Source organism: Blennius ocellaris (genome assembly GCF_963422515.1).
Source record: "Blennius ocellaris genome assembly, chromosome: 2".
Taxonomy (NCBI): domain Eukaryota; kingdom Metazoa; phylum Chordata; class Actinopteri; order Blenniiformes; family Blenniidae; genus Blennius; species Blennius ocellaris.
Genome location: NC_137651.1, coordinates 30,788,919 through 30,816,247, shown reverse-complemented (window position 1 = coordinate 30,816,247; position 27,329 = coordinate 30,788,919). Strand labels below are relative to the sequence as shown.

The following is a 27,329-nucleotide window of genomic DNA, read 5'->3' as shown; positions in this document are numbered from 1 at the left end:
TCAACACAAAGGTATGCTGACGGAGGCACTTGAAAGCAGACGTACATCTAAAGGACGGACCCCCTGCTGTTCAGCAACACACTGCGCTCATAAAGGGACGTTAGTCATTTTTCCACACTCACCCTCCAAATACACAGAGTCACACTCTAAAATAGAAAACAGGATGAAGTCATTTTTTTAAGCGGCAGCTCCAGTTCTATTCACTGTGCACCAACGTCAGGAATGTGAAAAACAAAAATAGCCTGAATCATGCTGAGCTCGCACACGATGTAAAGCTACATGATCGTTTGGTAGCAGGCTTCACCTCGATGTGATCATTTTAACCTCATATAAGACGCTTCCTGGTGCTTTTCTCCGCACTACTCTTTAGGGCAGGGGTCTCAAACTCCGGTCCTTGTCCGTTTTCCACATCTCCCTGCTTCAACACAGCTGATTGCAATGAGCATCTCGTTGTCTGTCTTTGTGCTAAATGTGGTGATGAACCATCGGAGCATTCAGGGAAGGGACACGTGGAAAACATGCAGGGCTACATGAGTTTGAGGCCTCTGCTTTAGGGCATGTTCACGTTCCCCTTTTTGATCCAGAGTTCTCTTTAGGGAAAAACCATTTCGTTTGGGCGATGTGAACACTCCCATGAACTCTGAACTGGAGCCAACAAGCAATCTTTGGTCTCTTGAAATGTTTGGTCTCGGTTCATTTCTAAACGATCTTTCTCGGGGGGCAGGGTGAGAGGATGTGGTGTAGTGCGCAATGCATTCTGGTTAGTACAAAAACAAAACAAACTGAACAAATCAGAAGAAGCAGACACACAAAGTGCTACATGGCTAACCATGGCTAGCTGTGTGTAGCATTACATACTCCGTGCAGAACTGTCATAACGACTGGATAACAAGGAGAAGGCAGCTGAAACAACATTCTGAACATCAAGAGAGGCAGGACTGTTGTGGAGCAGCATACGACCTGTGGATTTGTGCAGCACCATGTGACCTTTAAAGCAACATAATCTCTGATGTAGGACATGAACGAGTGCCAAGTTGTCCTCGTCTCACTGTGTAAAGCTCATAGTTGTAATAAAGAATAACAAGTTTGATAGGATTCCATCTTGTTTTATTTCATAGAATGAGATTTGAACCTTCCATAATATAGAAGCTGCAGGAACCGCCGGTTCATAAATTAAAATAAAGTGAAATTATTTTTTGTCAAGCCATAACTTAATGGTTTTGGTTTTTTTGGGTTGTTTTTTTTTTTTTTTTTTTTAACTCTGAGGTGATTAGGTCCAAAGGTTGATGCAAATCCTCACCAGTTCCTAAAACATTTGTGTCATCTGCAAATAATATACATCTTACAAATTCAGAAAGTTTCCAAATACTATTAATGTACATTATAAACAATTTAGGTCCTCACTCTGGCCTCTGGGGCACGACACACACAATATACAAATAATCCGAGTGACAGTCTCACATCCTCACACATTGTTCCCTGTTCTCTAAGTAGCTACTCACCTAATTTAATACAATTCCCGATTCCATACTTCTCCGGTTTATCGATTAACATATCATGATCAAATGCTTTTTCTTTAATCAATGAAAACTCCAGCTCCCATTATCAAATGAATTTTGCATAGTATGGGACTTTTAAGTTGCAATGCATCACAACTTTCCAAAAAAAATAAATTTGCAGTAGTTATTTCAATAACTACTGCATAAAATAATTATTTTTTAACCATCATCATTGTAGCGTGGTGTGCGAGACTCACGACAATGTGACCTGACTGCCACAGGGCGTGAATCCGTCACAGCAGTTGTTGTTGGATGTTAATAAAGCCACGGGACAAACACCAACAAGTGTGTGTCCCAAAGTATCAGGTGGTGACGCTTTCAGTGAAGATAGCTTTAACATTCCTCAGTACATTGCAAAAAACTTCCAAAGCAATTCTAAGAACAGTAATACAGACAGAAAAATACACGTTTGACAGTTTATGTTTTTACAGTGCTAAAACAGTGTACAGAATGCAGACTGACACAAAGCTGTTGTGTTGCATTAACTTGACAGTTTCAGTGTTTCCAGCTTGTTTTCCAGCTTGCAAAGAATTCTCACATGGTTTGTCATTCTAGTTAAGAGATAATAAGCGTCCCCTGAGTAGGAGCAATGTCGGAGCTGCAACCACAGCAACGGCCATGGAGTACTGTTGGTAAAAATATTACAAAAAAAAAGAAATTGGTGTTAGTGAAATAAAACTCCACAAATCTATCCCACCAGTGTTATATTGTGTTGAAATCTCTTGAAAATAATATCAGGTTGATAAGAAATGAAGTGCAGACAGGATCTTTAAGCTGTCATGGATCCATTAAGCATTAAGTATCAAGCAAAGCGATTATCACCAGTGATTAGATTGTACAATTGCTCTCCATTTCAGAAGATACAACTGTATGAATGGTCACTTCAACAATAGAGTTTAGATGTGTGCAACATTGTCTATATGAATAAGACAATATATCATCAAACTGCAATCAAGCACATTGTGATGATCACTGAGAGAAAATGTATTTTTGAGGTAGATTATCTTGATATTACCTTAACAGCAGCACTATAGTCCTTTTGGAATGTCTGCAGATAAACACTGAAGAGGGCAATGCTGCAGGGCAGGGATGAATCTGTGTCCTCCGAGTCTCTGCATCTGAGGTCAAAGAAGAAATATTCTCTGTCACGTTTACACTCGAACACAACTGCACTTTTAAAGCCGATGCAAACACTATTCAAACACACCTTTTGTACAAAGCACTTAAAAGTGAATTCTTGTCCGCCAGGTACAAGTCTGAGAGGCCCAGTTCAGTGAGTACGGACAGAGGCAGCGTGTAGCCCTCCTGAGCGAGGACGCCCAGGTTGTACCAGCCCTGTGGAAGGTCACAGACACACTGACAAGCACATCCACTGGTTGCAGAGCTATTGCTCAAAACAAACTTCAAGAAGAAACTCTAGAGAAGTGACAAACCCACCTGGGGATCATTTCTTAGTGCTGCTCTTGTATACATCTGTGCTGCAGATAACAAGTCTCTCTGTGAGTCTTCACGGCCCTCATACAGCAGGTCACCCAGTTTAATAAAGGCTGCAGGAACGACAACATTAAAATGATATACAATTGAAAGTTAGTTAAACTATAACACATAAAAAAAAAATATATATATATGAATTTAACTGGAGTGAATGGGCTTCGTTGGTCTAGAAGTGTACTTTAGCATATCGATCAGCGTCACACAAAGTATCCGGGTAGTGCACGTACCATAAGTGTTGGGATTTTGACTTTGACTTGTGAGGTTGTAAAATCTCCGCATACACTGCGATGTATAAACCGGATCCAGAAGACCTCCCTGTCCGGATTCAATGTAAAAGACAATTTTGTCGGAGTATTATTGTATTAAACACAGCAGGACAAAACGCTGTGTCACTCATTTTTGCTCACCATTCTTTCTTCACACAGATATGCCACGTTAAACTGCGCGGCTGCGAACCCTGCTTCAGCAGCCATCATGTAGTACAACAGAGAGCTGAACCTGCAACAGGAAGGTCAAAGCTTCATTTCGCTTCATCCAGCCTCCTGAACAAAACAAGAAGGCCGTTGCTCGGCTAATCCCCCGCCGGAGGGCTTTATATTTTCTCACAAAGCAGCTCTAAGGCAGCACACTTGGTACACTAGAGGGTGTTCCATGGGTCCTAGTAGATAATTATGTAGAATCTGAAAGGTCTTCTTCATAAGCTATGTCAAAATACGTCTCCAGAGCCCAAAAGGTGTTTTTTATGCACTTAGTGACCCTGTGACCTGATATGCAAATGAGGTCATGGTCACCATGGTGCCCCTTCTCCCCAGGTGGAGTGTCCATGTGTGAAGTTTGGTGACTGTGGGCCCAGGAACTGCTGAGAAATGAGGAGAAATGTTTATATGAAAATACATGTATTGTGCAACCATGACGAGCAAACTTCAGACCCTACCAATCTTCAAGGTCAAGTTCAGGTCAATGGTGTACTGGAGGTTATCCCTGGAGTGTGTATCATGTGTGTATAAAATTTCAGAGCCCTAGCTCAAAAACCTAGGCCTCCAGAGCCCAAAATGTGTTTTTAAGCACTTCGTGACCCTGTGACCTACTTAATATGCAAATTAGGTCAAGGTCACCATAGTATCCCTTCCCCCTCTGAGATGTATCCACATGTGAAGTTTGGTCACTGTGGGCCCAGGGGTTGCCGAGATATAGGTAGAAACGTTCGAACGTACGGACGTACGGACGGAGACTGTTTCAAGATCCCCCTTCGGGGCCTATCAGCCACGGCGGGGGATAATGACATCATCACTGTGTGACACTGGAAAGAGACATTACATGTCATTCTTGAGATAAGAATCCATTGCTTTTCGTAAGACGCTGCCCAGGTATCCATTGTGCTCCGCCGCCCACTTTGTCCACCTGCAGTCGGCGAAAGAACGACGTCTCATGTCAGAAAAGAAGCAACGTGTTTGCGGAGTGAGGGAACTACAAACGGCGGGCAGCTGACAGAACGGCATCTGAAGGTCGCCTGCGGACGAGTCCCGGGATCCCGGTGATCCAGACGTCAGCCAGCTGAACGGCTCCCCTGATGTGGCCTCTCTCTGCAGACCTCAGGTAATACTTATAAGCCATATACTGCCAGAGAGACAAATATGGATGCAACGCTCACTGACATGTCTCGGCGTTTACACGATTCTGTTTTTTCTTGGCAAACAAACCTGGTTGGAAGGTTTTCCAGGATACAGACCCCGAGAGTGCATGACACCAAGATTCAGAGCAGCTTCTGGAGAACCCAGGAGATCTGCCTGCTCCCACAGCTGGATCGCCTGCCTGTAGTCCTGCTCGTACTGCTCGTAGTACCAGGCCAGGGCATTGATGGCAGGAACGAAACCCTGCAGGACAGACGACGCTCACCACCTGTCTGATCTTTACAAGCTTTACATGAGTTGTTGCATAGGGAGTTGACTCTTTGTGGTAATAACGTCAAAGTAGTGAATTCCCACATGGAAAGAACCTATATAAACATATATGTTTTAATATAGGTTTTGAATATATGTGACATATATAAAATTGGCCGTTTTCCTATATTTTATGCACATACAGTATATGCACATATATGTACATAAAATATAGGACATATATGCACATACATGCACATCTATGTGCATATATGTAGCTATATGTGCATATAGGTACATAAAATATAGGACATATATGTACATATAGGTACATATATGCACATATATGTACATATAGGTACATATATGCGCATACATGTACATATATGCGCATATATGTACCTATATGTGCATATAGGTACATATATGTGCATAGAATATAGGACAGATATGTACATATATGCACATATATGTACCTGTATGCGCATATAGGTACATATATGCAGCATATATATTGTCACATATGTGTATATATGCAGCATATATATTGTCATATATGTGCATATATGCTGCATATAGGTTTCATATATGTGCATATATCCTCATATAGGTTCTTTCCATGTAGGTTTATATATAATATAATATAAAACCTGCTCCATCGCCTTCCTCAGGAACATCACGGCTTTCGGGACATCCTTTTCAACCCCATGGCCCTGATAGAAATCAACATTAACGTGAACGGACGTGGGAGAAGTTACATTTCAGCAACTGTCACGTTGACACTGGAAGTGGATCTAACCTGCAGAAGTACAATCCCGTAGTCATACATGGATGCTGGGTCCTGCCACTGCAGAGCTCCTCTCCTGTAATGTCTCACCGCTTCCTGGATGTTTGGAGACACTCCCTGCTGACCCCAGAACAGCATGCGGGCTACCGTTCGCTGAAACACCCATTTGGAAGGTTAACTGACAATCCTTCTTTCTCCATGCATCTGCACAACTTCTTCACGTAAACCATCGTCACAAAAACCTTCATCATTGATATTTTGATGTGCACATCTTCAGATTTATATCTACACATGCTAAAAAGCCAAATGTTGGAGTGGGTTGTGTGCATGACTTTAAAGAGGGTAACACATTTTAGCATTTTAAAGAATTTGTGGGCAGATAGCCTGGGGAGCCAATAAACAATTCCACCAAGTGGGAGTTAATGAACAACAACATAATATGGGGTCTAAACCAGGCCCATTAACTGAAAGAGAAACAGCTGTTTGGGGGGAAATAAAAGTGTCACAGGAAAAAAAGGTGAGGCTCGAGCAAACCAAGCAGTGACACACAACATGGTCATCTTGCTAGCAGGTGTTTCCAGATGTGCTGCTCAGCTTCTTTCAAAAAGTGCCAACAATAGAAGACAGTAAAGGGCAAAAGAAACACAGTGATGATCACAATGTGGACAGAGTTCACCTTGAGGTATGTCGTTTTTCTTTTCTTTTTAAAAAAAATAAGACAGAAATTGATCGATTTTCTCAGCCATAATTTTGGCAAAATTGGGGCATTTGTTTTATGTTTGGGGCGATCATGTCTGTGAGTGTTGAGAAATAACAGCAGCTCAGCTGTCAGAAAGCAGCAGGAGCCTGGAAACACCAGAGTCTGAATAGAAGTGATTCTGGTCTGTTCTCAATGCAAAACCTCACCTTTGCACAGAAACTCAAGAAGAGCAAAAATCACCAACTGCTTTTACAATAAGTTGGTGCATCTATAATATTAATTATCATTGAAACAGTTTGACCTGCATTGCTGTGGCCGAAAAGTCTATATTGCATTAAAAAAATATCTCTTTTTACATCATTTGTCTATAAGAAAACTGTCAAGAATGCTTTAACGTGACATGAGGTAATCAGTGTTCCCCTCAGTAAGACGTTGTTAAATGTTCTAACAGGCAGTGGGATACCTCAGCCTCAGCTGCTCCCTGTCGAGCCTGAAGTTTGAGCCACTGAAAAATGTGGTGGTCTTCATTGGTCTGAAGATTTAGATCCTCGTCATTGTTCAAGTAAATTGCCTCAACGAAAGCCTGAGAAAAGTGAAAGAGAGAAAACGTGTGTAAGACGATGCATCTGTTGGGACTTTAAGGTTTGTCATGGAAGAAATGGGGTTCTTGTGTTAGGTGTCAAGAGTTTGATCCCAGCCATGAGCATGCTACCTGCTGTGACGTGTGTTTGTGACGATCGAAAGTTGTCTGCTTAGCAATGTTTGCATAGTAGGCATAAGCCAGATCTGGATCTGTGGGCAGTCCACGAAGTCCCTGCTGGTGCAGGTGGCCCAGATGAAGGAGAGCAAGCCGGTCGTCCCTCTGAGCAGCCAGTAGAGCCAGAAGCCACGCCTGCAATGAGCACAAGCGTTTAGAGCAAATGGAGAATTCCAGCTGCGACTGGCCCGGTGACACTCACCTTGGTGGGCTGCCTGCGGACTCCCAGGCCAGCGCCGTAGAGCACCGAGGACGTGTACAGAGCCTGGTTATCAGCCAGGCAGCCGGCCTGCTGCAGCAGAGGTAATATTCTGCTGACCACGCTGCCGCCGCTCGCTCTGCTCAGCTTACGGAGTGATAAGGAGGACAGTGCTCTGCCCACAGCCGACAGACCGACTGTTCTTCCTCCTGCAAACCCAGCATAGAAACTCATTTCAGTGGTTCGGGCTTCAATGTATTCGATGGCATGGACGTTCACGTTGTACGGTTAAATGCATGCTCCCGAACAACGATTGACTCTTTCATCAGTTGAATTCTGGATTTGGGGGACTTTGTGCATTGGTTTTTCCCTCCCAGAGTCTCAGGGCAAACACATGACGCCAATGAGGGATTCTTTAATTGCTCGTAAATGTGAATGCGGTTCCCATTTTGTGCTTGCTTTGTGAGAGAATCCTGACTTGTCCAGCCTTTTGTCAGCTGGGATTACCCACATGGAAAGAACCTATATGAGGATATATGCACATGTATGAAACATATAAGCAGTTTATATGCACATATATGCTGCATATATGCCACATATAGGCAAAATGTAGGTGCATATATGTGAATATACAGGCTATATAGGTCTCTACTGCTTCTTTATTTCCACACACACACACACACACACACACACACACACACACACACACACACACACACACACACACACACACACACACACACACACACACACACACACACACACACACACACACACACACACACACACACACACACACACACACACACACACACACACACAGCCTATATCTCACTTTGGCAACTGTCATACATTATCAAGGCAATAAATGAGAACTAACTAAAAAATAATTATGCAAGAAGAACATATAAGTGCATATATGCACACACATATACATGCATATATGTACCTATACAGGTACCTGTATGCACGTATATGTGTAAACTTACATGTACATATATGCACAACTACTATAGGAAAATGGCCAGTTTTATATATGTCACATATATTAAAAACCTATATCAAAACCTATATTAAAACATATATGTTTATATAGGTTCTTTCCATGTGGGTAGCACCCTGCAATGCCCTGCCGCAACCCTTTGTTGGATTAACAACCTGGATGTATGACGATATGACGATGCCCTCCGTGTCTGTTCTGTGCAGCTCATTTCTTACCATATTTAAAAGCCAGAGACTTGACCAGGGTGGCAGCAGATCTTCTGTGGGGGGCAGCTGATTCCCACTGCTCACACTTTGAACCTGATGGGAGCCTCTCTTCTGCCAGCCACTCGTGGAGAACATCAAAACACACTTCTAGAAAATGAGCAACACACGGTTTTTTTTTTTGTTTAATGTAGGTTTCAGTGATTTTAGCACCATCGAGTGGAGGAAACCACTTACTGCTGGACTCTGGCCTCTGTTTGGCCTTGAGGGAGTAACCAGTGATCTTTACACTCATCTCAGCACTGAATTCTTGGCACATCTGCAGCCACCCGGTCAGGTTCACACTCTTAATAACATCTGGAAGAACAACTTCATGCTGCACGAGAAGGAAAAAAAATCATCAATAATATTGCTGAAGTTGTTAGGTCCTCTGAAACAGGTCTCTCCTTTCTCACTCTTTTCTTCTGTTTTGTTTCTTTTTTTTTTGTTGTGCACTTATCACACATTTTATTTTCAAATACAAAGGCTGCTTGTTTCATTGAAAATGTATGTGTTTTCTTTGTTTCCCCTACAAATGCTTCTCAGCGCCCGACAGAACTTATTCAAAAGACAATCTCTGGATTATTAAGTGGACATACAAGAGTAATCAAGCACACAGTAACTGGCAAAGCAGCTTTATCTGTTTATGCCACACAATGTTGTGATTCATCACACATATTCATCAGGTCCCATCTGTTACGTTCAAAACATTATTTGGATTTCAGTATATCCAGTATACCTCCGGTCTAACAAGTCTTTCGGTCCACTTTTTTTAATGTAAAAACAAAAAAATTATATAAAAATGTGGAATGAAAGACACCATCGCTAAAGATTTTAAGATTTTAATGCTTTATCTCTTCTTCCGTGCTGAGATGACAATATATTATTCTGTTTCTGTTTGGTTGGTAAAGTGGCAGAATAACGTGTTTGTATCTCAGTTTAATATGTGTATAGATGTGTGAACGCATGTAGTGATATTTGTTTGTGATGAGATTTGTGATACTTAGATTCAGACACACACACAGATTTGTAATGTGCAGAGCAAAATATGTGCACACAATACAATTTGCAAATGGAAGTGATATTTGTGTAAACTGAGATTTACAAAGATCAGTAAACGCCGCTATGTTCACCTCCGCCTTAGATGGACTAAGACGCTTTACAAGTCTATTTTGCTCTGCTACTTTGATCTAATACAGGCTTTTTCCCCTCACAGGCTCAGGTTTGTCCCACCAAGTCTTATTCATTTCTTGTAATATTATATTTGAAGATAATGAGCAGTAAATGTTCTGAATTGTCTGAGGAGACGCAGTTCAGACCCAAACAAGTGTGAACCTAGCGGTCTGACTGAGGTCAAAGAAATCAGATATACAGACTGACAAGCGTTACAGATGCACATCTTGTATTGTTCACATTCTATTTAAATGTCTGTGGGTTACAGCAGAAAAACATATTGATAGAAGCATTACCGAACTGTAGGGAGAAATTCTGTTGCGGAAGTATGTCACCGGTCCAAAATAACCTTCCACGCTTTTCACGTAGGTCCCTCCTCCAATCACAAAGTATCCCTCGGTGTCGTCCAGCACAACATCATGTCTGCACCTGCAATACGTGTCGTTAACAGAGAAACAGAACGGTTAAGAGCTCCGGTTCAATATCCGGAAGCGTTTCATCAGGTCGAACATGCACTTACATGTGCTCTACAGACGTTACTGTTCTCTGCCCTCCATCCATGCACACTGTGGAGACGCTAACCTGTGTTGCAGTAACGGTGTAAATTTTCAGTATGGCTACGACACACAAACAGAATGTTCTGGCAGCGGGAAGCGACTTACTATTCTGCCCTGCAGAGTCAAACTCAGCTGGCACCACCGACCTACGGGGACTTTGAATGAAGAGAGGAATGCAGAGGATTCCTCAGACGCTCCCGCAAGCTGGACGTGGAGCTGGCCTGCAGGGAAGGAACTGAAGGATTCGTAGAAGTCCAGATGATGTAAGAATATGTGTAAAGAAGGTGGTTAAAAGTCCTAGTTATACCTGACCGGGTGAGAAATATTGCAGGTGTGCTGTAGTCGTTATATGAATCAATATGGTAAAACACCCCACACAAGGCGTCCTCGCAGTGTTTGGTCACAAAGATCCAGACGGTAAACATACACCTGGCAAACACAATGTCCGACAGTCACTTGATGAACTGACTTCAAAGGCGGAAAAAGCACATGATCACACTTGGCGCAACATTGATCACCAGGGGGAAGCGAAGGCTTTGCCTCGCAGGTGTTCCAGAGGCTCGCTCCTGTAGGGGTCCAGGGTCCTCGTGATTCCAAAGTTTTCTCCCGTCGAGGCGAAGATCAAAGACAGCAAATCGACAGTTTCTGCGTGACATAAAGAGTCTTCAGTTTGAACGTGGAAAACTGTCTCACAATTCACAAATCCATGGCCAAAGTCTAAAAATGCAGAACAATATGTACAATTGCATGTCTCAACTCTGAACTCTACAAGACACACAGCTGGTTTGCTCGTGTGCAATTATTTTTTTTCTCTCTGTAAAAGTGACTTCAAATTACTGTGTTGGATTTGGAATGACAGTATATAAATAAAGTTGAATTGAATCAAAAATGAATAGGATTGTATCTGAAGAAAGTCGTGAATATTGACATCTCTGATCCTGTCTTCTTTATGAGTAGTGTTTCATTTGTAGATTCAATATTCTAAGTTAATTTATTAACATTCTTCTCAGTTATAATAACTTTATCCAGTCTCTTGATGTTGCTCAGTGTGACAAATAAATAAATACACCATAAAATAATGACATAATGTGTTAATTAATTAAGATTAAAATTAAATATATTAATGTGTCCATAACTGTGTCAATAATTAAATTACCAATGCATTTTATGTAAAAAAAAAAAATCAATCTAATCACACATGTATATGCACACGTACACACGCGCGCGCACACACACACACACACGCGCACACACGGTGAGTCCAGGTGTATCCTGTCCTAAACAATAATACGCTGGGATCGGCTCAGTGTGACAAATAAATAAATACACCATAAAATAATGACATAATGTGTTAATTAATTAAGATTAAAATTAAATATATAAATGTGTCCATAACTGTGTCAATAATTAAATTACCAATGCATTTTATGTAAAAAAAAAAAAAAAAATCAATCTAATCATTTCACTGTTTAATGAATGACGGTTTTGCTTCATGAATTTATTTCATCAGTCACACTAGCCCATTAAAGTCAGTGGGCGGATTGTTTCCCTTGCTCATCATGTTTGATGTTTACCAATTTTATTTTTTTGACCAATGTTTACCAATTCAAGCTTACCAATCGATTTTTATTGCAAAGAGAGTAAACATAATTCTGATACACTGGGTGGCGCTATATCGTTAGCCTAATAGCATAGTTGCCTCAGTCATATTTTAACGGAAAACAAGAAAAACGGACTATACCTGTCCATTCCTGCACTTTGTGTGACAAGATTTGTTTCACAAGAAACAAATTTATTCATGAAGCAACACCGGACCTACAAATAATTATTTACATCATGAAATAAACACATCGTACGTTTTTTTACATAGTGACTTGGTATTGGTACTTAGATTTGTGTACTCTACTTAATTCCAGTTTTAACAAATCAATGGCACATTTAACTAATTATTTAATGGTGTATTTATTTATTTATTTAATTTTGCCATGTTTAGTCCTCCATATGTGCGTTTCTCAAATCATGTAAAGAAGAGATGAGGGACTTGCAGGTGGCAGAGCACAGAACACATGAACACACATGTATATGCACACACGCGCACACACACACACACACACACACACACACACACACACACACACACACACACACACACACACACACACACACACACACACACACACACACACATGCTGGGATCGACTCCAGCGTCCTGCAACCCTGAACAGGATGAAGCACGATAGAAGATAAATGGATCGTACACTATATGAGTTGGATGATTTCAACATACTGTATATTTGGTTTAGATTTGTTTCACACTGCAACAGTTTCAGGTTGTTGCTTTTTTTATTATAACAAACATAACACAAACAATAATATTAATTGAATTGTTTCAATAGTTATAATTATTCCAAAATATGTCAACATTTGGCCAACAGTTGTCACAGATTGGACGCCGTGGGTGAAGCAGAAACCTGCTCTATGATTATTGTCTGTAAAGCCATTTACATGTAGACTACACTGCTGTGTAGCAGCAACAACCTTCAAGCGTCATCACGTAAAGTGTTCTTCCTGCTACTCCTCAGTGACCCAATACACCACCTAGTGGAGTGGTGTTGTACTGCGGGACTGACTTTCCAAGATATCCCACCAGGGATATGTTAATTAAATTTAAATATTAAGAATTCTTTTTATTTTAGGTGTTTATATGAATAATCTCTGGCGTTTTTACTGCAGAAAGAATTTGTTTTGGTTTTTTTTTTTCACTATTGTCACTGTTCTTGTCTTTTTGTCATCTTATCTTTCTATCCAGAAATTGCAGAAAAAGATTCTTTCAGACTCTTGGCACCGGAAGGTATTTAGATTGATCGCACTGCAGGACCAGACGGGACAAGATAGTTTCCTCACATGTGTATTTTGATGTGATATCTTACCTTTTTCCATAGGGCATTGTTTTTGTAAGAACTGTTGATTTATTTCCAGCATTTGCATCCCCCAGTCCACACAGAGCTGACACTGCTTGACAGGTCGACTGAAGAACGGTTTAGGCTGCAAAGTCGCCACATCCTGAGCTGTGACAGTATCTCTGAATCCGCTGGATCTCAGCGAGACCTGGAGGATGCAGCTCAGCACCCAGTCGGAGTCGGAAATAATCCCATCATCTTGATACACCAGCCAGTCTGGCAGGTTGAGCTTCACGGTCCTTATTTCAGGGTCACCGGGGCTGCAGCTCCACCGTCTGAGCAGCAGCGTGGACGTACTGCCCGTCTCAAAAGATACCACACAGTCCAGCTGTACCGTGGCAGGCTCATCACAGGAGTACAGGATCTCCAGGAGCTGGTCTGGCAGGGCCTCGGCGGGAGGATTCAGGAGCATCACCTCATCTAAGGCCCAAACTATCTGTGTGTGAGGGTTTGACACGGGCACAAAGGCAGCTGTTAGAAGAAAGAGGAAGAAACCACAGAGTAAAAAGGTGAACCTTGCTCCTACCTGCACACTGAGGCAAACCTGGCAGATGTACTTAGACACTGTGAGGAAATCCATGTTTCACACTGTGCTTTTATTAATCTGGCCATTAGAGTGTATCAAGCTCCTGTGAGGAGTTCCAAGATCCGGGCCTCATCCTGCCCCGCCTCAACTGAAGGCAATCTTAGGTCAATATTTAACAGCACAGAGCTCCACCCCAACCTTTATCAACACAGAGGAACTCAGGTGGAGCTTCAGGAACCGGCCTGCATTCCCACAAACAACATACAGTCCAAGGACAAGTGGTATTCACTTTGTGACTGAAGTTACACTGAAGGTAACCAATCCTCTGGCAATGCATTTGAAGTGATTCCTGAACAGTGAGGCCGCTAAGGTGTTAATTCTCATATGACCACTTTTGTCAGTAATGACTAAACGTTACTATTACGATTTACCAGTAATCAGATTAAAATCACTTCTCCGTGTCACTGTGGGTTACTATTGCAGCGAGTTTCTTGTCTGCAAAGGCGCTTTATTGTTAAACAGAACCGGGCGCGCGCACTCACACACACACACACACATACACAGTGCACTAAATCGTTGCTCACTTACCTGACCCGCCCCCTTCTCCACTCTCAGCCAATCACAGGCCAACTCGCTGTAACGGTGCATTCAGGTAACATAAAAGAATCGGAACAAACATCATCACTAAACCATATAATTGCAACAAGAACACAGCTGCAGAGATCTTATACTATTTTATATATGGAATTTTCTGAGTAAAAAGATATATTCGCAGGATTTTTCAACATAACCGTGGTAACACTATTCTTGAAACACGGTCAAACTGTTTGTTGTAGAGACGTCACCAACAGACAAACCACAAGCTTCATGTGTCTTACGGGCCTGTCTTTGATTTATTTTCACTATTTAATGTGAAATAGTTTTGTAGGGATTTCTTAACTCATAAGGATCACTATCTAGGTTGTGGTTGGCTATCGAAAATGATTCATAATTATCAAAGATAGTTATTAATCATGTTATTGAAATTTAACCTGATCTGTATCAGAACCTCGGAGCAAATTCATTAACAGGAAATGATAGCCAATTCAGTTATATCAGTCTCATAAGATATGCTAAACAGTTAATCATGAATTTTTATTAATAGTTAAATTAAATACAATTACCAGAATTAACAGTAAAGGTTGAAGGATTTTGGAGTTATTGACACAGAAGAGGTCGACATTTCATTCACCCTTGTGCACATTAATAAAACAGCAAGTATGATTCCAAAAATTATATTTATTTACAATGAAAACAAATAAAACACAGATTCTAACTACGTATATACAGCTGGGTGTGTGTGTGTGTGTGTGTGTGTGTGTGTGGAGAGAGAGAGAGAGAGGCGGAGGGAGTGTGTGTGTGAGACGTGTGATGGAACTACAAAACAAGATGGCGGATCACAAGAAACTACATTGAAATGGAGGTTATCAGAGAGCAGGAAGTCTGTCCTGGTTCTCCACCATGTGCTGGTAGAACAATGGAACATGGAAGCTAGTCTTTAGCGTCTGCTTCCTGTGTGTCTCTGCTAAAGCAGTGGTTCCCAACCTTTTTTGACCAGTGTACCCCTTGAGCTGGTTTCCATGTGAAAAGTACCCCCTCTCTCGTGTGTGATTATTCGCCTTAATGTGTACTTATATTTAACCCTTTGTCTTTCTATCTATCCAACTGCTCATTTAAATAAAACAATTATTGTGAGTGTAAAAACATACCTTTTAATGAGACACTTGCGCTTGCTTGTCTTTCATAGGTCTTTCATAATTCCTTTTTTCACTGGGCTCCCCTGTGCCTGCGTCCGAGGCGATGGTAGCAGTAGCGGTAGCTGGACGTTTACTCCTGCCTAGCCATGCATCCATGTTTACAGTCGGTATGCAGCTAGAGCTAGCTAGCTTCGCGAATCGTGCGCGCCCGCAGCAAGAACGTGAACCTTTTTTTTTTTTTTTTTTTTTAAAGCGCGCCACTTTATAGTCTTTTCATATTATGTGCATTGTAGTGTTACAATCACTGTGGACGAACTGCTACTCATGGAAAATAAACGTATGGCCTTACTAAAATTCATGATATAATACAATATAATATAGTATAATTTTTTTTTTTTTTGTGTGTGGATACTGTAGGCTAATTTATAATCTTTCTGCGTACCCCCTGCAATACCCTCGCGTACCCCTAGGGGTCCGCGTACCCCCGGTTGGGAATCACTGTGCTAAAGGACCATTTCTAGAATGACTTGATGTGAATGAGACTTGTTTTGTAAAACGTCAGGAGTCGTCAGATGGTGTTCAGTTACTGTGTGATGTTGTCTTTGATGTGATGTGTGTAGGATTGTGAGCTAACAAGTTAGTATAGCAAAGATTAGCATGCAGACCCTGTGTCTGTGGCAGAGCTAACGTTGGTTTACAAGTTGGTAACTGTATCTAGTATCATTATCTATAGAACTCAACCACCGTAACAGAATTAACACATCTTCATAAAAGTTAAACAGTTCTATGCATAGCATCAGGTTGAACTAACCTCAGGTAATGCCCAGTTGTTGTTTCCACTTCCTTGGTGTCTTTGAAGAAGGAGTTCAGTTGTTGTCCAGGCTGGAGGGAAGCTGCTAGCTTCTCTTGTAGTTAGCACCTCCTGCTAACTGTGGTTAGCCTGGCTCTGCTCACATTGTGAAGGCTGTGGAGAGACTGAAGCTGGCAGGGTTTGACGTCACATTTAAACGTCAATTAACCTCGAACTGTCTCTTCACATGTCAACAGCAGGTACATCACTGTCAATATCTCCACACTGAATGTGTCAAGAACATTGGTTCTCTGTAAGTGTGAAGTCAAACTCATTTGTTTGGAAATTACACATATATATATATATATATAAACGTATATCCTCCTGACTACCAGGAGAAAAATATTATCCAATCACAGGTTGTTGTTTTTTAATTCCCTAATATTTGCAAGGTAATTAGAATTTTGAAAACATTTTTTTGGAAAAAAAAAAAAAAGTTCAGATTTTTAAGATATCATGTGTCCACGACAGTGGACATTGGAACGCCATGCATGTGAAACCAAACCTTGGTGGCAACTAGTTGGTCCCAAAGAAAATACCAAAATGTAAACATGAAAATTAGTTCAACATGCATATAACTCTCCATCATCACCATTTCTTTTCTTTGTTTTGTTGTGCTTATTTGCTATGATACTTTAAAAAGCAATTCCCCTTCTTGGAAACACAAAGGAATACATTGCACTTCATGGACATCTTTGCGTCACTTGATATTCAGTGGTTTCTTAACATTAAAGAGACCATTGTAAAGAATGGTGAAAACAATGGTAATCTATTTAAAGTATTTAAGACACATAGCTCTGGTAAAAGAGAGTTTTAGATGGAGTGAGGTGGGTCGTTAACTTCCCTCACAAGCATATTAACAATGAAATCATACAAGCGGGAGTTGACTTTTAAAATACACAGTTTAACATATGAAATCCAGAAAATGGGGTAATGTGAGGTTTTTCTGGATTCCAGCTCATGTTGGAATTGAGGGCAATGAGAATGTCGACATTTAAATTTAGCTAAACAATCTCTTAAATCACAAATAATAGAACTTCCAGTTCAGTTGACCAAAGCTGAGGGGAGAACACTAGTTAAAAAACATATGCTATAAATGTGACAAGAATTTTGGGAATCTCAGGTAGAGATCTTTTTGCAATGCAGACACAGGTTGGGGAGGGTAGATAGAAGAGATTATAATAATTAAATGGGACACTTAATAAGACAGGAAAACATAAAGATGAGCAATGCAAACAGTGTGAGATGTTTGAGTCAGTACAACGTGATGGAGTCATGATAGAATGTAAAAAATATGAGGAGAGAAAAACGCTAAAGGAAGCAGTAGAGAAAACAAGGGGTGTCTTTAATGTAATTAATATACTTAGAGCAGAAGATAAGGAGATAGTGGGGGGGTCTAGTTATGTTTCTGCAGAGAATAAAATTAATAGGAAGAATTTAGGATGAACTGACTGTAACCACCTCGAATCGTTCCAACTGAAGCCCAGTAGATGGCGGAAATGCTTCTTGGAATGGGTAGCAAACTGCCATAAAACACAAAGGAAGAAGTGGAGGGTTCGTTAACTGCGATTCCCCCTCCGGCCCGTTAGGTGGCGGTAATGCAACCTGGAGCCAGCCCCCACTAAAGTGAAAGAAGGAGAAGAGCAGGTCGCTGCCGGTTGCAGTGGTTGTATTGGAGCCGTTCATAGATGTGTGGAAGACTTGCTAATGTTCACCAGAGCGGCTAAGGAGCGACTTTACTCAGCGGGAGCGACCTTTTGCTGTTTGACTTCTCCATTGACTTCCAGTCCGGGCTGCGGTCTGGTGTTTAAACGGGGCGGAGTTGCACATCTGCGGACAAGGTAAGGCTAGCTTAACGCGTGCTACCGCCATTGTTTATGAGCGGGCGGTGGGAAGGCCGCGTCTAAATCCTGGACACAAACCTCAACGCAGCGTGTCTATTTTTGACGTTGCATCTAAATCATTATCTGTCGTATAATGTCAGATTTTCACGTTTCATCAACACTTGTTTCGGCAGCTGTTCGTGGTTCAGTTTAACGAAGCTTTACGCCCTGCTCACCGAGTTAACCGCCAATTTACGGTGATCTCCATTCACCGGAGGAGCTCATTCAAAATGCTCAAAACTCTGTAATACTCATCGCATAACTTAATTATCCGACATATCATTGTTGGTGACCCGTATAAATGAGGGACATGTAAACATTTCCGTCTTTTGAATGACTGCAAGAACTGCTTTTCGTGAACAAAACACGTGTGGTTACTAAGTAACCAGGGGGCCTCGTCTACAAAGGCGGCTTCCGCACAACACAGTTCCTGAAAGATGCGTTGCCGCACAAACGTTGTGATCTGAAAACGTACCGGTGCGCCAACTTTAAATCTTGTGCACACACATTTTGGAGACGGGAGAAACTGGCGGCGCACTTGGTGCATGAACAACTAGTACACCAAACTGCAACCCTGGACAACTAGTCTGTGTGTTTCCGGACATCTCGTCTACGGCTATTTCTGTTTTCAGCGTTATTGACTTGAAGGATGACGTTTCAAAGTCTATTTGACACATTTGGAAGGATTATTAAGTATATTTGACACAAAACATCAGATCTATATTTCATTATGAAGCAGTCTTTATTGGATATCACAGTAGATATATGTACACACTTGTACAGGTCTACAATAATCACAGCAATTATCAATTTACAGACTGTCCTCCTTGGAGCACAGTCTGTAATCTGCCTTCTCTCACCTCATGTTGTCCTTCTTTCCCCCAAACTTTCTATGCAATTTCGTTGTACCTGTTACAATGACAATAAAGACAATTCTGAATTGTAAATGTATCAGTAATGCACACTATGGCCTCGATGTTTGGCTGGCCACCACGAAGTTTGTGGCTGGTGCCACGCAGGAAATTGGGGAGTGTTTTCCTGCAAGGATTTTAGTTGCCCAGCAAGATGTACAGACACGTCTGGAGGGCTTCACGGCGCTTACAACTGAGCTTTTCATCAAACGTAACTCCTAAAAATGTGTTTACATGCACTTTTTCCCAATTTGTTTACCTACAATCGGCTCGGGATGGGGTCGATCCGATAAAGTATCGGTGTCGGGTTCCATAATTCACAGATCAGAAATTTCCAATCCAACCTGCAGAGATTTCAGATTCATGAAGCCTCGTCTGCTTCGCTGTTGCTAAAATGACTCCACAAGTGTTTCCCTGCCACTGATCTGCTGGCTGGCTGCAAGTTGTGGAACGGATTTCCTTACTCATTACTCTGAGTCTCATTGAGACCCGCCTCCGTTCAGGAAATCCAGTCCACATTTTGTAGTCAGTGAGCAGAGCAGGCTAGCGTAGTAGCACTGTGGCTTCCAGCTTTTCATGTCATTGGACATATTTTACGCTAAAATATAAACGCAAAGTCGTTCAGCGATGTGCCACTCTGCTGCAAGGCATCACCGTTTTAAAACTTCAGCTCGCCGTGGAGAACAGCACTGACCGCAGCATCAAAACAACGAACAGCAGCTCCAAATTCAAGTATCGGATCAGAAGTGAAAAAACGTGGATTGGTGCATCCATACAATTGGCACTGAGGGGGAGGTGGAGAATTGAAACCAGATTCATCTCAATACAGGTAGTGTCCTCAAATATCAGACTTTTTGATCCACATGATGATAAACGGCCAAACTGCAGTGTTCAAGATGTTTCTTTAGTGAGACGTTACTACTGAATTAGCATCACGATGTTCATGTGTCATACGTTCATCTGAAATGATACAGAACCATGGATGGAACTAATTGTTATATTTTTTAAGTCACATTGCCCAGCCCTTGGAACGACCTTATAACTAATAGGAAAATCAACAGGAACTATGCTTAATTCATGTAATATTTAAGTTTTCAAATGTGTTTTATTTTGAAATGACATTAGAATTTCCTAATATTAACTGAGTGGTATCCTGGTATATTCTGACGTCAATGTCATGTGGATTGACCTCACAACAGGGTAGGGATGCGCATTTTTCCAATCCCGATAACTGAATTTGGATATGTGCCGATACCTATACTATTCCCATATTTGCTTTAATATTATCAATTTCATTTTTATTCAAAATCCTTCAGCCTATATACCTCTTTAAAACCTTCACCAAGTAAACTGCACTCAAAACAGTGCAGATGCAGTGGGAAGTAGAATCTGATGCTCATTTCAGAGCTTTGCCCTTCCCAGGAGCAGTGTGACTTTAACAGTCTCTTGTCTTTATAAACACATGGTATGTGTATTTTCCTTTTTAAAACTCCACTTTAAACATTTTTCCGTCTCCCTGCAGCTAACAAAGGATGGCGCATCACTCCTCCTCCCGGAGTTCGTCTCGAGCCACCGACTGCAAAGTGTACGTGGGTGATCTGGGTAATGGAGCGGCCAAGGGCGAGCTGGAGCGAGCCTTCAGTTACTACGGCCCACTGAGGAGTGTCTGGGTTGCTAGGAACCCGCCCGGATTCGCTTTCGTTGAGTTTGAGGATCCCAGAGATGCAGAAGATGCTGTGAAGGGCATGGATGGAAAGTGAGTTGTCGACTCTGCGCCAAATTCTTATTATTTTTTGTATACATCAGTTACTCCTCTTCTGTATATTTTGCGAGTGGAACCACATTAAACCATCTTTAAACTTCTATTGTACCGAAGCCCGAGTGAAGACCATCGGTGTCTAAACCTCTCCTCTTTCAGGGTCCTCTGTGGTTCTCGTGTTCGTGTGGAATTGTCAACAGGCCTCTCCAGGAAAGGCAGAGGGCGCCCGAGCCGCCGCCAGTTCGACCCCAATGACCGCTGCTACCAGTGTGGAGATCGGGGCCACTACGCCTACGACTGCTACCGCTTCAGCAAGAGAGGCCGGCGTAGCAGCAGGTACGTCCCAAAAGTCCTGGCTCTGGTTTTTCAGACACGCTCATGTTCACATTCCCCCGTTTGCTCCCGACCGGCGTTCTCTTCAGGGAGAAAGCGTTTCGTTTGGGTGACGTGAACACTCCCACGAACCCTGAACCGGCACTAGCAAGAGATCTCTTGTCCCAGTTGTGAAAGAACCCCTACTGTCCTATTGTGTGAAGAGAGGGAACCAACCTAGTGATAACCTTGTTTTCTTTTTTCCAGATCACACTCTCGTTCACGCTCTCGCTCCCGGTCCAGGTCCCGTGGGCGTCGTTACCACTCGCGCTCCCGCAGCCGTAGCCGCAGCAGGTACGTTGACTCTGAAGCACACAGCCACAACTCAATATTGTTGGGGATTGTTTATATTGCGAATATAATAAAACTCTCAGTGCATTCGCATTTATTGATGTGGTGGCCGCCAGTAATTTCTTCTGTGTTTCGTGTTCCTGTTTTCTTTCAAAATACTCCGGGGGCTTGTTTTTTTAATCCAGGGTGCTTGGTCTCCAAGTGGCGAAGCAATTTTGAAGGTTTCATTGCCTCGTTAGAGAGCCGCTCGCCTCATATTATGCAGAGCGGGTTGGTCTGTGGGAATCACCTGTCGCCATAAATCCATACTTCAAGTAGAACTCCTGGTACCGTCTGTTAAAAACTTTCTTTTTCTTGGAAGTTGTAGGTTCTTCTGTCTCCTCACCGGCCCTTTTCCCCTTCCAAAAGAAACTTTCCAAAGACGTCTGTTTTTTGCTCATTTTGCTAGCTTGTGGGTTAAATGTCTGGCGCTCAGATGTAACCGAGAGAATGCGGTCATTTTTCAAAATAAAAGATTGTTCAGACTCCGATAATAAATACAGCGGGAAATAATTAATTATTTCTTGGGCGGACCGGTACCGGTCCGCGGCCCGGCGGTTGGGGACCGCTGATTTAGATGATCTAAATGAATCCTCCCTGAACTTGTTGGAAGGTCCTGTTCTCAGTTGTATTCATTCAAAATTGCAGTCTACGCCATTCATTTGATTGATTTCTGCAGTTGAATCATGATCGTCTTCAATTAAGGGGAACTTTGTAATAATGGTGTGTGTGTGCGGTTCCTTTCATGGTTTGTAATCATACTGTGCCTCCTGTCCTTCATCAGGAGCCGACGCAGGTCTCCGTCTTATTCCAGACGCAGAAGCAGGTAAGAACCCTCTTTAACTTGTGTTGCAGTTCTCTAGAAGTACAATGGGGTTTTCCTTGCTTTGGGTTGTGAGCCACTCTGATGGAGGGCTGCTTCTTCTTCCTCCAGGTCTGGCTCTCCAGCTCGCTCCAAATCCAGGACTCCGGCCAGGAGGTGAGAGAGGTTTAACATCAGTTCCTGAGCAAACAAGAGATTAAAAACCTGCATGTCGCGAAGCACTGCTGTGGTTTGCGCCTTACTATTTCTCTTGCTTCACATCTTGACTTTAGTCTGACCACAGCAGACAACAATTTGATTTACAACAGTAAATACTGAAATGGCATCAATAGAGGGAAGTGTATTTCAAAAGAGAAAATACTTAAATGCTAACATAACATCTAAATATTTAATTGAAATGTCGATACAAGTTAAATACCATGAAGCCTAATTGATACACAGTGTGTAGCGTCTATCTGTGCGCAGCTCTACGAGTACTGTCGACTGTGCTGCAGCGTGCATGCTCCCGCTTGCTGTTACTAAGTGTGTCAGTCATACTTCAATCGTGTGTAGCGTGATGCATCACTGGTGTGTGATCCCGGAAACTCTTTAGTTCCATACTGAGCAGTTACACTAACGAGCGACACAGGGCTAACTCTGCTCGTGCAAATGTTACTGGTGATGAAGTTGCACTTTGAGATTTACAAAAGTGTAATACAAATATTAGGAGTTGCTGGTGTTGTAAAAACTGTCTTTCACCGCCTCTTGATGTTTTGGCAGAACATAATGTACCATCTCTCTCATATTTAACATTCTGAATAATACTGAAGAATGTTCAAACCGTGCTCTCTTGCGTACCTGCAGGCGACGTTGCTGACAGATGACATCGTGTCAATTTCGCCCTTTTTTTTAACTTGAGAACTTTGTCACATAAGAACCAACATTAATGTGTTATAATCGAGTACGTTTTGTCACTGAATCGATGCAGCAGCATCCACATCCTCACCACGATGCATCGTAGAAACGTTCACATTCAACACCCCTAATATTTTTCAGTGTTTAGAGTTTTAGTGGACAGTTAATGACAATCACAGAATGCATGATTGAATAATAATACATGAGACTGAGATCAAAATATTTCAGACTTCGGTCTGCAGTTTGTCCCTGTTCTCTCTGCATGGCGGTCTGAGCGTTTCACATTCACATGCGTGTCAACTGGTTTCTCTGTATCAGTCGTTCCAGGTCTCGATCGCGGTCTGGCTCTGCGCCCAGGAGGCGCTCTTTCTCACGATCGCGCTCACGATCTGCCTCAGCCAACCACAAGAGGAAGAGGTAAAGCTTCATTCTACATGTTTCCCGTTAACTGAAGCAGAGTAGACAGTCTGTGATGATAAGTTCAGCCATCTGTCACTATTTTAACAATTGTAGACATTTGTAACTTGCTCCAGTAAGGTCTAGATCCGCAGATTTGAGATATTTTGTTGTCCAGCTGAGGGTCAGTCAGGTGTTCTCACACTAGTTTAGAAAGAGGTGGTCCTATATAGGCTGCTCAATAGACCGTCGACCCGACTGGGAGAGTCATGCTGCCTCCGATCGATCGCCCGCCCGCCCGCCAAACGATGCTGAGATGGACGACCTGCGAGACCCTCCTGCCTGCTCAGCACAGACATCTCCTGAGGACGGGGTGGGGTACAGGACAGGGAGCAGGACCTTCAGGCTGATGTAGGAAAGTAGAAGTAGATGAGTTTAGAGCTCTTTCTTGTGCTCCCTGTTCTGTTCTGTTCTGCGCTTTGACCCGGGACCTTCTATCGTCCCACGCGACCGTGAAGAGCGAGCACAGGAAAGACGACCTCTGCTCAGTCTGTGAACGAAAACCTTCACTTGAATCTGATGTAGCTTTGTTGATGAAACCTGTGTTCAGGCTGACAGCAGACTGTTTTTATATGTAAAGTAAAGATGGTGAGAGAATTTTACATGTTTTTACTTCTTAAATCTGACTTCCCTGTCCTGAATTTGGCTAAAACAGTGCTATCTGAGATCAGACTAAACAACACCATTGGTGAGCATCTTTGCAGCAGTTTTGTTTATTTTTCATATTTTCTTTAAAGCGTGTGGTGGGAGCTGAGCACTGCACTGACACCGCAGCTGATCCCAGGCCCAGGGTCTGCCAGCTGGCGGTGTGTACGTCCTGCGGGAGGGTGACTAAGCCAGAAAGAGGTCGACCTACCGACCGAACCCTCCCCACAGTGAATGGGCGGCTGTCTGTTCAACCGACGCACACGCTCAGACGAGATCAGCCCACGCACACACACAGTTGTTCTACTAGAACCAGCCAGCAGATGCACCAGAGCGCCGACCCTCACAGATCAGAGTTCGGCCTTTTAAAATCCTTTACCTACCTACCAGACCCCCATCCCTACCTACCAGCGTCCGTCGACCTCTGTGTTAGCTTCTGAAAGAGAAAGAGCTGACGAGAGATCAGTCTTCAAGAGGCTCCCAGCGCAGTGTGTCTGCAAGTTGTAGTCATCCGTCCTTCAGTCCTTTCATCCTTCGCTTCTCTGTACTTGTTGTTTCTGCCAGTGTCTCCAAAGGTAACCAAAAATCAACCCCCTGACAAATTTTGTTGATGGTGAAAAGCACATGTCCAGACTTGATATCTGATTGTTGGTGACTGTAATGCTAAAGTTGAGGCTTTAACACGCATGCTCAGAGTACAAATGATGTGTGGCTGCATGAGTGTATGAGTGACTGAGTGAGTGAGTGAATGAGACTCACCAGAAATGTTTAAGGGGCTGATATCTATGAGGAGGCAGATAATTTTTTTTCTTGTTGTCACACATGTCGCCACATCGTTATTATCATTTATAGCTGCTTTTCACTGTTTGTAGCTGTAAATTTGTCAAAGCAGAAATGAAGCTAATGATTGATTTGTTTGCGATGTGGGGGTTCAACAGAGTGCAGCAGGAACGAGTCCTAAACGCTGGAAGTGTTAACAAATGAATCTACAGTAAATACTCGAGCACTGCCAATTTTTTTTTCTGGAGCAGTTTTTTTAGTCGCATTTTTAAAGGCTCAATAAACTGAGATCCGTCGCTGCCGTGTCTGGAACAAACCGAGACGTCACGCACCATCGGACACTTTTGATTGATCTCTTTTTCTCTGCCGTGTCAAAACGATGTTGCTTCAGCATGAAGTTCGAGTTGAAGAGGAGGAAAACGTCACGAGCAGCAAAATGCAATGAGTAAAAGAGGCAAGTTGTTCTGAATGAACCGCCGACGATGTCGTGGACTTCTGATGAAGATCCAGCGATCCAGATCTCTGCTGCAGGGATGTTGTTTGACACCGTGGAAGAAATGCAGACTCCGTCACAGATGGTGTGTGACGAAGTTAATGAAGGACTTCCAGGGAGCGATGAGTCTCTATGCAGGGAGTTTTAAAACTTTTTCTCCTCGGTGCTGTCACAAAACATTTAGATCACGATTGAAGTTGATGAATCTGCAAGATTTTGATTTGGGGGGAAAATAGGCCATCTTGAGATGTAATCGAATTTTCTCCATGATGCAAAAGATGTGAGACGGGGCATCATGTTGACCATCTTCAGCTGCGACTGTTTTCAGTCATTCAGACTCCCAACGTGCTGCCGGTCTCCTGCCTCCAGAAGGGCTTCGTCCCTGCTGCACTGTGTTAAACACCCACTCCTGAGTAGAAAGCAAACGCTGAGGTGTGGCAGACAGTTGATAAATATCAGCACCCATGTGGTTTGAGGTTGCACACTGTTGAGGTGTTGATGTTCCTGCTCTCTTCCATCCTCCCCTGCAGCCGGCTAATCCCGCCCCCTTTCTGTTTCAGTCGTTCCCGTTCAAGTCCAAACCGGAGCCCAACACCAGCGGACGACTGAGTGAAGAAGAGTATTAGTACCCCTTCTCCCTCCCCCCCCCCCCCCCCCACACCCGGCCCTCTGTCTGCTCTCAGCCCTGCAGCAGCTGTTTTCTCGGTGTGTCTGTCTGCTCTCAGTCTTACAGGTTTCCTTTTCTCTCCGTGCAGCTCAGATTTGTCTCGTTGCTTCAGCAGAGATGAATTTCCTGTTTGGATCCTATTTAAGTGAAGCAGCCCCTTGACGAAGCTGTGATTTTGAGCGACTCGCAGTAAATTAGAGGGGAGACTGTTCCTGAGGATAGAACACTTCAACGAAACAGCTGAGCTCTGATTTGAAGGTTTTAAACTTTGAGAATTGGCTAAGTTTTATGTACTTTTTGTTGCACTCCGATGAGATGCTTGGGTTTAAACCTCTTTAAGTCTCCACTCATACCAGGAGGAGATGGTTGCTCATCTGCATGCCTTTCAATAAAATGTCACATTCCTACTGTTTTTACAAACCTGAGTGTGGCTGTGCATTGAGCAGATTCTTCCATTTTGACCTTTGGTTTTTTTTCCTGTGACTTAATTTTAAATGTAAAGTGCTTGACTTTGATTTCTGTGAGGGTTTAATACTTCCTTGGTGTTCTGGCTTCTACGGTAAGGCAGTGGCAGTTTTATTTTTGAATAAACTTCTTCAACGTGGCTCTGGTTTTGTTTTTTGTACTGTGATTTGGCTAAGTTGTCAGGACTGTGGATCTAATGTCTGATTCATGCAGAACAATGAGCTCACTCAGACAAAAAAAATTCCATGGACATACATGAGAATAATATAAAATACAGTAAATGGGTTCACATTTTTTTTAAATAAATATTATGTATAGTATGGTGAAACTAGTTGGGCTTCCGTCAAATGTGCCTGTAATGACTTGCAGTTACCGTTGTGTTACTTTGTGGGATTCAACATTCGATTACCAGTTTAAATACAGTTTTA

The 27,329-nt window shown here is 42.5% G+C and overlaps 2 protein-coding genes across 4 annotated transcripts; one reads left to right on the top strand and one right to left on the bottom strand.

Moving 5' to 3' along the window:
• Positions 1-2,110: 2,110 nt before the first annotated feature.
• LOC308141206 (protein sel-1 homolog 3) lies at positions 2,111-13,891 on the bottom strand (the record flags this gene model as incomplete). The annotated part of the gene is made up of 22 exons (XM_080511273.1): positions 2,111-2,185; positions 2,575-2,677; positions 2,767-2,894; positions 2,997-3,106; positions 3,281-3,368; positions 3,461-3,551; positions 4,371-4,454; positions 4,543-4,670; positions 4,754-4,927; positions 5,584-5,646; positions 5,733-5,873; positions 6,884-7,003; positions 7,133-7,312; positions 7,380-7,585; positions 8,820-8,958; positions 10,091-10,223; positions 10,315-10,376; positions 10,457-10,572; positions 10,659-10,780; positions 10,870-10,996; positions 13,282-13,747; positions 13,838-13,891. 22 exons carry the CDS (start codon positions 13,889-13,891, stop codon positions 2,111-2,113), a joined length of 2,910 nt encoding a protein of 969 aa, XP_080367399.1.
• A 4,177-nt stretch (positions 13,892-18,068) lies between these two features.
• srsf7a (serine and arginine rich splicing factor 7a) lies at positions 18,069-27,040 on the top strand. Of its 3 annotated transcripts, XR_013936879.1 has the most exons (9): positions 18,069-18,264; positions 20,740-20,973; positions 21,136-21,312; positions 21,556-21,642; positions 22,463-22,504; positions 22,613-22,657; positions 23,714-23,812; positions 24,589-25,071; positions 26,330-27,040. XR_013936879.1 is itself a non-coding variant. In XM_080507444.1 (8 exons), exons 2-8 carry the CDS (start codon positions 20,750-20,752, stop codon positions 26,376-26,378), a joined length of 723 nt encoding a protein of 240 aa, XP_080363570.1. In that variant the 5' UTR covers positions 18,069-18,264; positions 20,740-20,749; the 3' UTR covers positions 26,379-27,040. The 3 variants fall into 3 exon arrangements, 2 of the variants coding, with proteins under 2 accessions (XP_080363570.1, XP_080363569.1); XM_080507444.1 differs by lacking the exon at positions 24,589-25,071; XM_080507443.1 differs by having other exon boundaries at positions 24,589-27,040.
• Positions 27,041-27,329: the final 289 nt, after the last annotated feature.